General features: G+C 41.1%; 1 protein-coding gene across 1 annotated transcript in view; it reads left to right on the top strand.

Moving 5' to 3' along the window:
* Positions 1 to 14,190, top strand: part of ubl3a (ubiquitin-like 3a) — a 34,460-nt gene extending 20,270 nt beyond the window's left edge. Inside the window, exons 2-5 of the mRNA XM_008277337.1 lie at positions 6,842 to 6,950; positions 9,166 to 9,252; positions 10,763 to 10,840; positions 12,384 to 14,190. Of these exons, the coding sequence (XP_008275559.1) occupies positions 6,842 to 6,950; positions 9,166 to 9,252; positions 10,763 to 10,840; positions 12,384 to 12,436 (327 nt within the window). The 3' untranslated portion in view covers positions 12,437 to 14,190. The remainder of the gene's footprint in view (positions 1 to 6,841; positions 6,951 to 9,165; positions 9,253 to 10,762; positions 10,841 to 12,383) is intronic.
* Positions 14,191 to 14,718: the final 528 nt, after the last annotated feature.

Here is a 14,718-nt window from a genome sequence, read left to right as displayed (position 1 = left end):
GAAGAAAAAAAAAAAATCCATTGAAAACACCAGCTGTCTGTCTGTGTTAGTTATGTGATAAATTAAGTTGAAGTTGAAGCTAAAATTTTGCATCACTTCCTTGTACAGAACAGCTGTGTCATTTATGAAATCCTAAAATATGTACACAGGCTGTCAACGTAAACAGCTTTCAATAAAGCTGTGTGTATCAATACAAGACCAAATGTAACATATCATATCATCAGGAAGGTGAAACACTAAAACAACTCAGGCTTTCACAGCGATCATGCCTGTAAATAAACGGTAAAAACAAATAAACAAAAAAACAAGTCTGTGCTGCTGATCCGGCAACAAGTTTTTATAAAACTTGTTCGTCTTTTAACAGACACTGATAAGAAGTCACACACGATTTGAGAAAGAATGAGGAAACTTGCACCAGTGAACTTTCCTCTACAATAGTTTGTATACAAGTACAAGTATGTGCAATATGTGATGCCAAGTTAGCCAACAAAAAAATCCTCTTTCTGACTCGAGCAACAGTGTTTATGACTGTTGAACCCTCAAAATCTGTTACATCACCTGTGAACGGATTCTACGTGATTTAAAAGATGGAAGAAAAGCCCACCAAACTAAGTGCATTTGCATCTACCCGACAAACACAAGTGCTCGTGCCTTTGTGGAGGCTCCACAATGAAAGCGCTAAATTGCTGTGGTTGATCAGGTTTGAAAGGTTTAGCAAAACGGAAGTCTGAGAACAAAACAAAATCAGTTTGATCCCAGATCTACGTGTGATACGCAATATACACAGAATTCTGAAAACGAACCTCCATTAAACCCATAATGACAAATTAGAGGACAAGACCTTCGCGGTTTTATGACGCTTTATCATTTTGTTGACTGATTACACGAGCACCGAAAGGACTTCCGCATAGAGAAAAACAGGAAAACAGGACAAAATAGCACAGATGACTAACTAGCTCCCTGGTTACCACAAGTGTTGGCATGGCAACCAGCAGAGCACTGACTGTAGGCATAATTAGAAGTGTTGGAATAAATCTTGACCAGTCAGATCGCTCAGCTGGAGCCTTTACTCTTTTTTTTTTTTTGCTTGTGTGAAAGCGAAAAAGAAGACAGTTTATTTTAGGAGGAAAAGTTTGGAGAACAGGAGCTTTGTTTCCTCATACCTGTTGGAAAGATTCTCACTCTGTACCTTTCTGTCAATTAGTTTGACGTCATAGTTCTAATAGTAATGAACCCCGCATTTTGTGTTACGCTGCACTTCCTCGATATTTCATGGAAAACAGCAGATACCAAATGTTTTGCATATGATGTGTGCTGTGAATTACAAGCTGTGGGTGAAGTAGGACAAAACAAACCTTGACACACAAGCCATTATAGATACATGACCTATAAAGATTGTATAGTTAATGATACACAAACCTCAGCCGAGTCAAGGTCCTTCTGTTGTTTCTTTGCTGCAGTAGAAAAGTCTTGTACACTATAGTATGGCAGATGTTTGTATTATCCCTGTGAATGTGAATAAATGCTGTTGTGCTTGTTAAAAATGATGTTAATCCGTATTTCCTGGTACTCGTCCTCTTTTCTGTGCAATATTCTGTATATTATTAAGTAGCATAAAAGTTAAAAACAGTGAACCAGATTGTCATGAGTTTCACCCGAACGCATTGTGTTTTGTAAATCTGAGGACAGTTTTCTCAAATACCTACTTCTATTTTAATGTATTCCTTTCAACACATCTGTTTGTTTCAAATAAATAAAGTGCCATGCATTGAAAGTAAATAATGTGATATGACGGCGGATAAAAAAATCACAATATAATGGGGGGAAAAAATGCACAGATTAAAGTTTTGAAGCTTGTGTTTGCACTCCCCAGACTTTCTAGTTAAACAGAAACTTGATTATTTAATTTCTGGAAAGGAAACCAAAACATAGCGAAGTAAAAATCTAATAATAATTAGGCACAGATACAGATGTTTTTGAGTGCTTCTGTATAAAAGACGCCTTGTAGCTTCAACCAAACCTTCGCTGCTTTTCTCTGTGTTTAACATGAGCTATTTCTGCTGCTTCCCAGGATTAAAAAAGCCAGCTGGTATGTTAAGCTCCAGTTAGTAATGTTTTAGGTCTCAAAATAAATATTAAAGAGATTACATTTAAGGGAGGAAAATAAGAGTAGCAAAAATAAGCTTGATAAAGTAAGCCTAAAAACTGATTAGAGTATTGCACTCCCCCCGTCGCTGCGAGACACACATACTCGCAGAGACTCTGAGATTACAAATCCTTGCCTTCGGCTTTGTTTCTTGTATCACACTATTATCAGTCAGCCGCTGTTGCGTAACTGCACTGTGTCTGTGCATGTGTGTGTGTGTGTGCACAAAGAAGGAACTCACACAAACAAAACCCCTCTATTTATAATATTGTATTGAATATGTCAAACTTAAAATGAGGCTATTTGACAAATCAAGAGTTTATTTTCCTGTGAGCTTGCTCGCAATTTTGCACATCTGAGGAAGTTAAGCTGCAGCCTCTGATAAATGCATTCAGCCCGCCATTCGATCATGTAATAAAAACACCCTTTCCAGTGTGTTTTTAATTAAAGAAAACAATGGCCCCTTCATACAATTAGTATGCTAATGTGGGCTGACAATTGCAGTTACTATTTCTGGGCCTGCAGAATCACCAAGACCTTGCAAAGCCGTTCTATTTATTTGATTTCAACTAATTAAAAAAAAAGGGGACTAATGTCTTTCAGGTTGCTCTTTTTCTTCTGTTTTTTGTTCACAGTTTGTCTAACAAACCACAACGCAGCTCATTATGCCTCCTATTTTGTAGCAGTTAATATTTATTTAAATGTGTTGACAGCCAAAAAGCAGTGCCAGAAAGGAAAGTGCCTACCCATAATTATCAATAAAATCAACAACGTACAGTATAATTCACGTGGGGATTGGTATTTAAAGCGCCGTGCGGCTACATTCTTCAGTTTACGGTCAGATTTTCTCTCGATTTAATGGGCAAGTCGAAGCAGGCTGGCTGCTGGGTCCTGCTGCTTTGCTTTAAGCAGACCACAGTCAGGCTAATCACCCACCTCCTCTCTCAAATTCATTCATACAGTCAGGAGTCCACGCTGACAGCAGCAGCTAACCTTATTGCATAGACTACGTTATAAAGCTACTCTAATATATTCCCACAGGAAGGCTTCCCACTCTATAATTTGTTGACTGCTGCAGAGGGTCTAAAGAGCAGCAATAGTCTTTAATGCACTTGTAAACACAAGCACACAGACATGCACACACACACACACACTATAGCTTTGAGAAAGAGTTGAGCAGTGCTCAGGGAGGAATAATTATAGATGGCATTGAATTTCCTGCTCTCCTCTGTGTGCAAACAGTGTTTAGCCAGGAGGGTTTGCTTGCCTCACATGTTTACAGCATGGCACTAGTTGGCAGCGGGGTCGCGTTATTGTAGCGCGTCTGGTCTGCAGTGGAGGCTTGACGAGCGGAGAGCTTTGACACCAGTGTCCTCCCCCAAGTAACCAGCTTCTTTGTTTTATTTTTTTCAGACAGGAATAGGAGCCGGTGTTCTAGCACCTGAACTTACAAATTCTTTCATGTCCTCACATTGGAGACTGCTTCTTCCTCCAGCTCTCCACAGTCTCTGCAAACTAGTGAAACATTCACAAGGCTGATTTCTGACATGAGTTCAGAGTGAGACTGGTAGTAGGCTACAGAGTGTTGTTTGTATGCATGAGTAACTGGCAGTCCGCCTGCAGATATGTGTGTGTGTGTGCGTCGTGTTTATGCATGGCTGCGTGAAGTGCTGCACTCCCCATACCTGGAGCTGTTGTATTTGTCAGAGAGAATAGGCTGGAATTGAATGTACTTCTCTGAGCTGGCTGTGAAACCTCATTACTGGCTCCTGTACTGAAGAGAGTCCAGAGAGAAGGCAGAGTGATCCTCAGAGAGAGGGAAAAAAGATCAAGAGTGTGCTCGGACCTTGATTCAATTAAAATCAGAGCAGAGGATTAAGTGAGGTAGCGATGCAGATCTGTGGCGAAGGAAAGACCGACATGAAGTGTCCTGGTGAGGTCGCACACAATGAGCTGCTGGAACAGATTCAGTATTACTTGCCCCTGAAGTCTCATTGGGGTTTGCACTGTATTTTTTAAAAATAATTATTCACAGTTTTCTGTTTTGATGTTGCTGCTGTGGAGAGCTGGCTAGCATGTTGTTTTAGAGTCCTTGAGGGTTTTTATTTCAGTGGAGATCCAGTGACTGCACAGGCCATAGAATATAATTTGCATAATGTCCTCAGAGCATCATAAATATATTCAAAAAATCTGGTCTTTCTGTTTTTCTTTTGATGTGTCATCTGTCTGTTGGAAGCAGCCTGACGGAGAGAGACAGTGACTTGCAAAGAGAAGAAGAGAAGCAAATGTCGGGATCGAAGGTTGTGCAGAATGATATGAGGAGAAAGGCTGAGTTTGCCTTGTTCAGCTGAAGCCAGCTCAGTGCCTCTTGTTATTCTGGCCTTGTACGTCTCTGCACTGTACACTGTACAGAAACTGACAGAGTGGAGGAGAGTGAGTGACAGAGCGAAACAGACAGAGCGAGTGAGGGGATGCAGAGATTGCTGCAGGGAGAGGAAGACAATATGATGTGACACAGTGGAAAATGGGCAGAGGGGGGAGTGAAGCTATCTTGTAGGTGTTATCAGGTTAAGCCACCCACTACTGGCTGTCGCCATGGTGACACCATGGTAACGACCAGGTGTTCGACTAGGAAAGAGCAAGACCTTCGTTATGCAAAGGGAACTTAATCTGTGGGTTATTTTTCGTTCCTCTTCGTATCATTCAAGTCTAAAGGTTGTATGTGAATAAAAAACTGTCAGCGGATATAATAATTTACAATTTCCGGCTGGCCGCTGCTTTATGATCTGTGTCTTACCCGTACAGTTGAAGCTGTCCTTCATGAGGTGTTTCAGTTTCAGGTGTTTCAGTTTTTAAAAATGCAGCATAATAAATGCACACAGCCTGGATGTGGGTGCTTGCATTTAGTACAGTGTGGTTTTATGGCACAGATCTGCATATATATATATATATATATTAACAAATCCTCCAAATTGTTAGAAGCAGATACACCAGTGTTTATGTTGTGAATGTGTGGGTCAATGTAGAGGTCAGATATGAGTGTTTCCTTATTACTGCTGTACGTGTTGTTTTGTGTATATATGTATATTACTGTATGGCTCCTCTATGCTTAAACCTATAAGCTGATTTGGTAACGTGCTTACAGAGATCTCTGTTTCAATCCGTTGGTGTTAGCTCTGTTACATCACTGCAGCCGACTCTGTGCGTGAGCATATGTGCGCACACATACACACATATGAACGTGTGTGTTCGGTGGGGCAGTGGGTGTGGTGTGGAGGGCTAACAGACGCTCGGCACATGGAAACACACTAGGAACAATGACACACGTGCTTGTGCCATGCGCACACCGCGGGCCAGCCACACAAATACAGTGCGCAAAGGCAAAACACACACCATGGACTTCTGCTCTGGCTCTTAAAGGCGTACCGAGCCACTGCCGAGCACATATCATGCCAGATAAGTGACAACCTCTGATCTGCATCCTAAAGCTAGGCAATTTAATTGCTATGCAAATGAACGGCTCCGAATGCGAGCTACCACCACAGTGTGCGGTTCGCTCCTGTATTTTCTGACTGTGCTCGGGTGATTTAAGGTGAGAGATGCGCGGACGTGTGGTGCTTAGCAACGCACATCTGCGCCTCTATTCATCATATCCAGGAAAAAGTCACACCAATCAAATGTAAAAAATGAATTTGTCTCTTTTAGAGGCAGAAATCATTCCTCAGTTATTTTCTCTGTCATTCAGTATGTGCTTTTTTCCTAGTATGTGATCTTAATAATCTGTGCCCATCTTATTTATCTAGTAGACACCATCATGATGCTCTTTTGTGCACTCCTTCTCTACCTGCTCCAGTATCCTAATCTGACTTCTGACCTTTGTGCAAAAGGGATAAAAGAAAAAGGACTTGCCTAGTGGGAACAAGACTCACGCTATTATTAATTTCTACTATATTTGCTGTCCCCATTGAATACTGGAATAAGCTGTCTGGGGCAGGGTTCACATTTTAGCAGCTTTTAGTATTCCATATCCACCAGCTCAATGCTCGTGTTTTTGAAGGCAATGACAGCCAAGTATGATTGTGCTGGAATGACAGAGTCTCATTGATAAATACTACCAGTACAAATGCGCTTTATGTCTGCACACTGGAGGGTTTTATTACTATAGTCCAGGAAATTAAGCTCAATACAAAATGAAACAGCGATGGAACTGTAATTCAAAAATGCAGAAGCACAAGCCTAGGAAAAAAAAACCCCTAAAAAATGCGCATGATGCTTCCGTTGTGCAGTTAAGTATCATATGACAGAATGAATGTTTAAACAGTTACACAGGCGTAAGAGCAAGAAAAAGCAAGACCACTTCTCTTGTGAAATGGGGAAGGCGAAGCTGCCAGGAAGTGACAGAACTGGGAACCGAAGACAAAGAAATACAGTCAGAGGGATGAGAGAAAACTGAGGAGGAAGTTGGAGAGACAGATGGGAGTTGATCCAGCGGAAGGATGCTCCTCGGGGTCCTCATATCCTTCTCCTGTTTCCTATTAGATTACTTAGCTTGAACCTGTGTGCTTCCTGATCCAGCTGTTTAATGTGAAATACGGGACTGCTGTTGGTTGTAATGTTCATTTTTTAGAAATGTTTTCACGACTGTTTCTCACACACAGTTCTCACGTATTTATTTTGTTTTTGTGTGTGTTGCAGATAAACCTGCGGCTTATTTTAGTCAGCGGGAAGACGAAAGAATTCCTCTTCTCTCCCAACGACTCGGCAGCAGACATCGCAAAACACGTTTATGACAACTGGCCGATGGGTGAGTAGCTCCGTATAGATATTCCAGTTATAGATAGAGAAGTGTGAGAATTCTACACATGCATAAATGAGAGTCTAATGAATGGAAAAGTCCCTCTAGCTAAATATAATCAACTTGTAGTGATGCAGCCACTTATTTCTCCTCCAGCAGTACATACAGGTCACTCAGGTATTTCATTTCTTTAATGAGCACTCAAGCTTTAATGCATCCATACACACAATTCACAGTTTGATTCAAGTGACTTCAAAGCAGCAGCGATTTCTATTTCCAGAAGAACAGTGTATCAACTGGCAACGTGACAGTGTGAGAGAGGTCTCTAGTAGTAATAAACCTCAAATAAACCTGAATCTGCAGCTCTGCTCGGTTTTATGGAGCTTCAGAGTAAGTTTCAGCTCATCAGTTCACTCTCACAACATTGCTTTTGGCTGCAACAGGCAGCTTTATTCAATAAAAAAAAAAAAAAAAACGCTCAAAACCCACCCGTTCACGAACTGGTGAACACAGTGGAGCAATTTGGAGCAGCTCCGGCCTCTTTTACGTCCATGTAGTGACCAGATAAGACTAATGCAGCACAGTTTGAGGCTCTCAAGTTAACAGCAAGATTGGCGTTTAGGTCACCAGAATCTATGAAGATGTGTAGTCAGCTTGTGGGGGAAGCTAGTTGAGTTACGAAAGAAGCTGCATAGCTATATCTGCATGTTTTAATATTCATGAAAACATTAAAAAATTACGTAATGACAAAATTCCCATTTTTCACATTAATTCAGATGAAGGAAACTCACGTCTAATAGACTCTATATCTCACTACAAAGTCGTTTGCGGCGCTTCTCCATCTTTATGTATGAAGTGTTGAGTTGTATTTGCATTTTGTAATAACATCATTGCATAAGCACAGCTGCAGCACATAAGCCGTAACTGCTATCAATTTAGAGGCTAATGCACTTGGAAGCCAGGCGATCGGACTTGTTGGCAGTTTTCTATAACATAATCATAGACAGAGATCACTGAGGAGCTACAGTGTGCACGCGGAGAGCTGAGATCACATTCAAACCAACTGCCAATTACTTGCATGTCGGTCTATAGCAGTGTGGGAATGTGCAGATCTTTGGTGTAGGGTAATTAGAGTCAACTCCTTTCAGCCTGATTATCATTGCATACAGGAATGCAGGATCACAGTCCAGCCACCTCCTCTCTGTAATACACCCACTCCCTGACTGCTGCTACACCAGGGTTTAGGGTTCATTTGATACCCGCCGACCTCACGCCACCTTCGAAACGCAACCGGCTGTGGCCTTTTCCCACGGCGCTTGCGAATGTAGTCCAGTTCAAGGGAAGCCACACAATGCGCGGGGAACTACAAATTACAGCGATGAACTCAGATTCTCCTCGACAACGGGAGTTTTCCGTTCAGTCCCGTCAGTTTTGGAAGCGCCCCGTGTTCCTCCCAGACAACACATCTGAACCCTGCGAGACCCAGAGCAGGCACTCAGTCAGCAACAACACCCTCCGCTTAGCTGGAGACAAACATCTGGCGGCCAGACTCTGCTGCTGTGCAACTCCCCCCACTGTTTTCTCTCTCATTTAATGCCTTCACTTTTGTCTTCGGTTCTTCCCAAGCCACACCTCGCGTTCTTCTTTCGCCTCGACTCTTTCTCACGTTCTGCAGTGCATCCCGCAAAGCCCGGATATTATACATTCTGTATATAATGATCTCAAATAAAGGCCCTAAATGTCTCAAAATATCTTCAGTGCGGTTGTCTGTGGTCCTTTTTTTTTTTTTTTTCCTCCACCATGCAGTGACTGATTTCATTTCACTACACTGTATACAGTATCTTGCTTTGACACAGAACAGGGCCAACGCAGCAGTTTATAATTCAAAGCTTTTCATCACATCTTGTCTGCTGAACTCAGTCAGAGCTCCTTAGCACTTAAATTCTTTGTGTCTTTTTCCAAATTGCTAATTTAAAGTCTGGGAACCTTAAATAACAGCACATAACTGACTTTGTTTATTGTGGGTTTTAAAGTAATTTCAGCTTGAAAAGGTGTTGATCTTGCATGTTCTCAGTTTATAGGTTATTCAGTGATGCTTCATTGAAAGTAGGTAATATAATGTAGCAAGTTTAGCAAAAAAAAAAGACAAAAGAAAAGGGGAAAATATTAAGCTTTTCTTTAACTCTCGTTTTCCATCTACCTCTGCCCTTTTTCTTATTTTCAGACTGGGAGGAAGAGCAGGTCAGCAGTCCTAACATCCTGAGGCTGATCTACCAGGGACGCTTTCTACACGGCAACGTAACACTAGGAGGTGAGAAAACACAGAAGGTGCACCACCCAAAGAAAATGCCTGCGTGCTCGTAGACATGCATGCAAAATCACAGCAGTGTGCTGCTGGAAAGTTCTTTGCTGTTCTCATCTTTTTCCTGAGCCGCAGAACAGAGGTACCTCAGTGCTCTGGACAAGCCCGCTTTGACGGCCAGAGGGAGGAGAGAGGAAATACAGAAAAAGAGGGGAAAGAGACTGGTCAGGAAAGGGGGAAGACTAGCGCTAGAGCAGACCTCAGGCAGGACAAAGAAGAGTCGGAAAGGGAGGAGGGCACGAGAGTGAATGCAATAAGTGAAAAGGGGAAGAAAAAAAAAAAGGGGATGCCTTCTTTTGTGGCGACTCTCTCTGGCTTTTAGGATTTTTTTTATCTATCTAACACAATTTTGATTTGACTGGTGTTTTTGTGGTTAATGGGGTTATGGCCGTCCCTAACCCTTTTACACTCATCCCATTACTGCCGTCCATCTGATAATTCCCTTATCGTTGGTTTAACGTGTTTGCACGCTAACACTGAATCCTCTTATGGTCGAGCCAAAACTCCCAGCGGTTTTGAAATACAAACACAGACACATGTTAAAGCACACAGTAACAAAGTGCTGCAGCTTAGATATTAACTGCTGTTTGGTGAGCGGCTGCTCAGGTGGAAAAATCTAGCGGCTTTTTGTCAGCAAATGTCACAGGAGGACTGCTGTTATTTGCTGTTTTACAAAGCATATTTATAATAGAATGTCTTTTAACCATCTTCCATTCATTTCCATATAAATATCAGCTGTCAAGTGTCTTTAGATAATCGTCAGTGAACATAATGCTCAGCTGTTTTCTTGCGTGGTTATGTGCTTGAAATTTTTGTTACAGTGGTTGATTGATGAGGGTATTTATACATACATACATGACAAACCAAGATGGTTGAAACAGCAATTATGTTCCAGTTTTATGCGTTGCATGACATCAAACTCTTCCCTTGTATAATATAAAAATGTCAGTAGTTTATGAGTTATTGATTGTCATACACAACATGGGATCATGTCATCACAACATGTTTGTGGTACAAATCAATAAAAGATATTGATTTGTCACCTATTTCGTCCTATTAAAGTTGAATTCATTCACATTTTTTCATTTCTTTCAAGAGTTTGCGGATCGATTGTTAGTATGCAGCAGTTCAAGGCCAAGAAGCAAGCCAAGCCCTCCAAAATCAATACCTGACTTTTCAAATATGTTTTTTACATGAAGGTTTACATCGGTGGGCCTTTCCATCGTTACTGTGCAGCAAAACAATCTCACAGTCGTACACTTTGACACATTCGGCCACTTCTCTCTGTGGTGTCGCTCAACGCTGTCCGGTTTATTACAATTTGTACTCTTGTTTCAGAAAATGAATCAAATGATGGTGATGGTGAATGCCAGATAAACTGTATCTCTCTGAATAACCTTTACATCCTGTTTCTTTCTGTGTCTAAGTCTCTCTCTCTCTCTCACCTCTCCCCCGCTAGCTCTCAAACTGCCCTTGGGGAAGACCACAGTGATGCATTTAGTTGCCAGAGAGACTTTGCCTGAGCCAAATTCCCAAGGTAACCAGCTCTCTGTCTCCCTTCTTTCCTTTCAGGAGGCCTTTCACACGCTGAACAACTTTAAATGTTCTGCTCACAGCCATTATTTATTTCTACACATGGCTTCTGTTTTAGGAACAGCCAGTAGTGCAAATAATTGGCTCCTTTAAGTGTATCCCCAAGATACAACACATTGTGCAGAATATACAGCTAATATAAATCATACTAGATGACAGTCTCGCTTGTTATGACTGTGTACCAGGGGCTGATTTCTGCTGTGGATTGGCGCTGACAAATTCGGTTTAAATGGAAATCCATGTTCACTTAGTGACCACTTTAATTTGCTATACATTCTGGATGAAATGAGCCCAAGTCAGGAAAGGTAAAATACAGAATTGCCTCAATTTACTTTGGAATAAAAGCTTTTTGGGAGAACATTAACAAGGCAAGGTTGTGCTTTTTGGGGTTTTCCCCTTTCTTTTATGATGTTATAGCTCTTTGTGCTAGTGAAATGTCTGCAGACCTACAAAGTCCACTCGAAGGGAGTTATTCTCTCCAATAGAAAACACTTCTCCTCACCTGCCTGAAACACCTCGATCGAAGTCCAGGCTTTACTTTCATCATTTATTTACATTTACCATCATGCGAACACATGATGTATTTGCATGACGGTAGATGCACTTCTGCGATAACGGTGATAACATATCTTGCTGTCGTTGGGACAGCTGACCAATCAGAGTAGACTGAGCTTTTAGAGACGTGGGGGGGATCTTAAAAAGACGGGAGACGGGAGCCAAAACAGGGTGGAGGGTAAGAAGAGGTGCTGCAGCAGTGTGCAATGTGAGAAAAATAACATGTTTTTGAACATTAAAGCTTGTAAACATACTCCAGTAGACCCCAAAAATGAAATTATAAACCCATAAACATGCATAATGTGGGCTCTTTAAGTTTGGAATGAATGTACAACAGATGGTTCTAAAAGAGATTTTTTAAATTGCCCGAACGCTGGTGGTAAACTTTGTAGTTTGCTGTCTATTTTTATGAAACCATCTAAGTTAGTCTAAAAGCAAAACAGAGTGCGCACAGACTGAAAGCAGGCCTTTGTTTTAAAAAATGAAAAAAAGTTGTGGGGGCATGTTGCTTCAGGTATCGGTGATACTTGAAATACAATCCAGAACGTCCTGTTTGAGTAACAGGACTGTCTTCTTTTGCAACAGTTATGATGTAAATAGGAGTGATAAATGACATTCACGTTACAAACTAATCTCCCGGCAATGTGCTCTTGCAAATATTTGATTGGCCAACACAGCGATGTGCAGCTTCACCTTGTGTTGCATTTGGCAAAAGTTGACCCCCCTGTTTTCCCCCGAATGACCGTGCGGTTGTTTTAGCAGAGCCAGAGACAGACTGAGCGTTTACCATAATGAGGAAGAGGCATTGTTTTTAAGTCTGTGTGAACACAGCATTTAGAAGTACAATGTTTTGCAATGAGATGTGATCATCTTGAGCTGGAGATCGCTGTTAGTCATGATGATGATGTTGTTGTGTGTCTGTGTGTGTGCAGGTCAAAGGAACAGAGAGAAGACCGGGGAGAGTAACTGCTGTGTCATTCTGTAAATACACACCTCCGCCACCAGCCCTCCATCCTCACCTGTTCTCGCCCTCAATGCCCTGGACCTAATGAGCTTGTCCCCTGTCCTGGAGCCTGTCCACAATGCAGATATGCATACAAACACACACACACTTTTGCTTTTTCCCCGCCCCCCCCTCTCCTCTCACACACACACACTCTAACATAGAAAGACAGCAGGCTCAAGCTGATCCAGGACACAGAGCTGGGGAGCAGGAAATTGATTAACGATAGAGTTGATTCCTTTGTTGTACTTGATTTGTTGTCATAACTGAAAATTAGAGCAAGGAACTGGATTTGCATGTGTTGTTTTTTTTTCTTTCTTTCTTTCTTGATGCACACCTTTTTAAGCCTTCTGCCATACACGTGCACGCACACACACACATGCAGTAAACCTCCTCACGTTGTCTCGCCATCCTCAGCTGGCCTGTTAAAAGCCCAACTGGCTCCTCATTCTTTGCTGGTTGTCATTGTAATGCAGTGCCCAAGTTTGTGTGTGTGGCCTTGTTTTCTCATACAGACCGCTGAGAATTTTAACCACTAACAACTCACCAACACACACGCATACCATGACACCCCGTCTACACAGCCGACCATGTGTGTGTGATGTCCCTCAGCGCAGCAGACGAAGCGTAGACGTGCCTGATCAGACGACTCAAACCGAGGACACACCCACACCTGTGTGTCCTTTTTACTGCCCGACTCTGCATGTGCCCTTAAAGGTCGCAGGAGAGAAATGATTCCTTTTTTTTTTTTTTTTGTCTGCGGAGCGCTGTAGAGGCCGAACACATCCCACTCTCTCAGTCCATCGTATTTTAGCCAAACAAAGCCTAACAAAGCAAACAAACAGACAAACAACCAGTGTTGGTGGTCTTGTTCTGGATATTTGTTTGTCCATGACTTTTGCGACTGTGTTTTGACAGTCCACGCATATTACTGACCGACTAGTGTTGTGATTAATGAAACATCATGTCAGTTCCCTCCCCGACGCACCATCGCCGTCTCACCGTGCCCCTTTTTATAACAGTGTTGTGAAGGATCTGTCTGACAGTTGCTGTGTAAGCAGGGATATTAACTCAGAATGAAAAATGCTCCTTTTTCTGTCTTAATTCGCTTCTTACTCTCTCCTTAATTCTCATTCTGCATTAACAAGTCCATTTTGCACAACTGAAGCATGTGCTCCTTCATCAGATTAATAAAAATGTATAAAAAGTTTTATTGTTTTATTTTATATTTTTCCAATGGAAGTAATGTTCCAAACTAAGGTAACATGTGTAGAATATATTTAATATGAATCGTATATAGAACATGATGACTTTAGATCTTGGTGATATACATTATATTGGTGTTTAGTCTATGATTGTGTATACGGTTAGCTTCTAGCCAGTTCACAGTCACTCGCTGACAATGTCTTGTGCTTAACAGCAGCAAATCCTCCCTAATCATTGATGGACTGATGGATTTTTATTTTCTTTCTTCTGTGCTCTTTTATTTTTATTTGTTTCCATTTGTTTATAATTTAATGTAATCCTTTTTTTCTTTGTGGTTTTTTGCTTTAAAGAATCGCTTTGTAACAGCACTAGGTCTTAAAAAATATTGTTTATATTGATCAGGGTTCAAATCTGTACAGAGATAAACGTTTTCAAACCAATTGTACATAGCACTAATGCTCCCTCTTCCCCCTCCAAACTTCAAAATGGAATACATCTGTAAACTAAATAAAGGTTATTGAAGTGCGCTACCCTGTGTCGTGATTTATTGCACATAAAGTCTGAAGTGTCACGTGATTGTTGACAGCTGATTTGAAGCAATCATGTTTGAACAGTGTTCACCAGAATGAAAAGCCGACTCAAGTTTTAAATTCAACAATTCAGCAAGTATTTCTGTTTAAATTATTCTTGATAGTTCCCAGAAAACTGTCAGCAAATTAGGTTTGGAAAGAATATTTTTAATGTAAACTGTAAAATCTGACAAGTTGATCTCACCTTAAAAAAAAAGGGTTATGTTTATGTACCTTTTTCAAGATTATTTTTTTTATTTTTAAAAAAAATAAATAAGATTAACATACCACGATAAAAGCTGTGTCACCTGCTCATGAAACACATTTCTGTTGAAATTATGGGCTGAAGAACGTTGATCCTTTTCTTAAAGCAGTAAGATTAGCATTGTTAATGCCACAGTATCAACAATGTAATAACATGACATTGAAAAGGGTCCATTCAAGTAGCATTTTTATGACATTTACATCATAGTACTAATGTAATTTTAG

This window comes from Stegastes partitus, unplaced genomic scaffold, assembly GCF_000690725.1.
Source record: "Stegastes partitus isolate 25-593 unplaced genomic scaffold, Stegastes_partitus-1.0.2 Scaffold96, whole genome shotgun sequence".
NCBI lineage: Eukaryota > Metazoa > Chordata > Actinopteri > Pomacentridae > Stegastes > Stegastes partitus.
The sequence above is the reverse complement of the archived record's forward strand: the minus strand, read 5'-3'. Positions and strand labels throughout refer to the sequence as shown.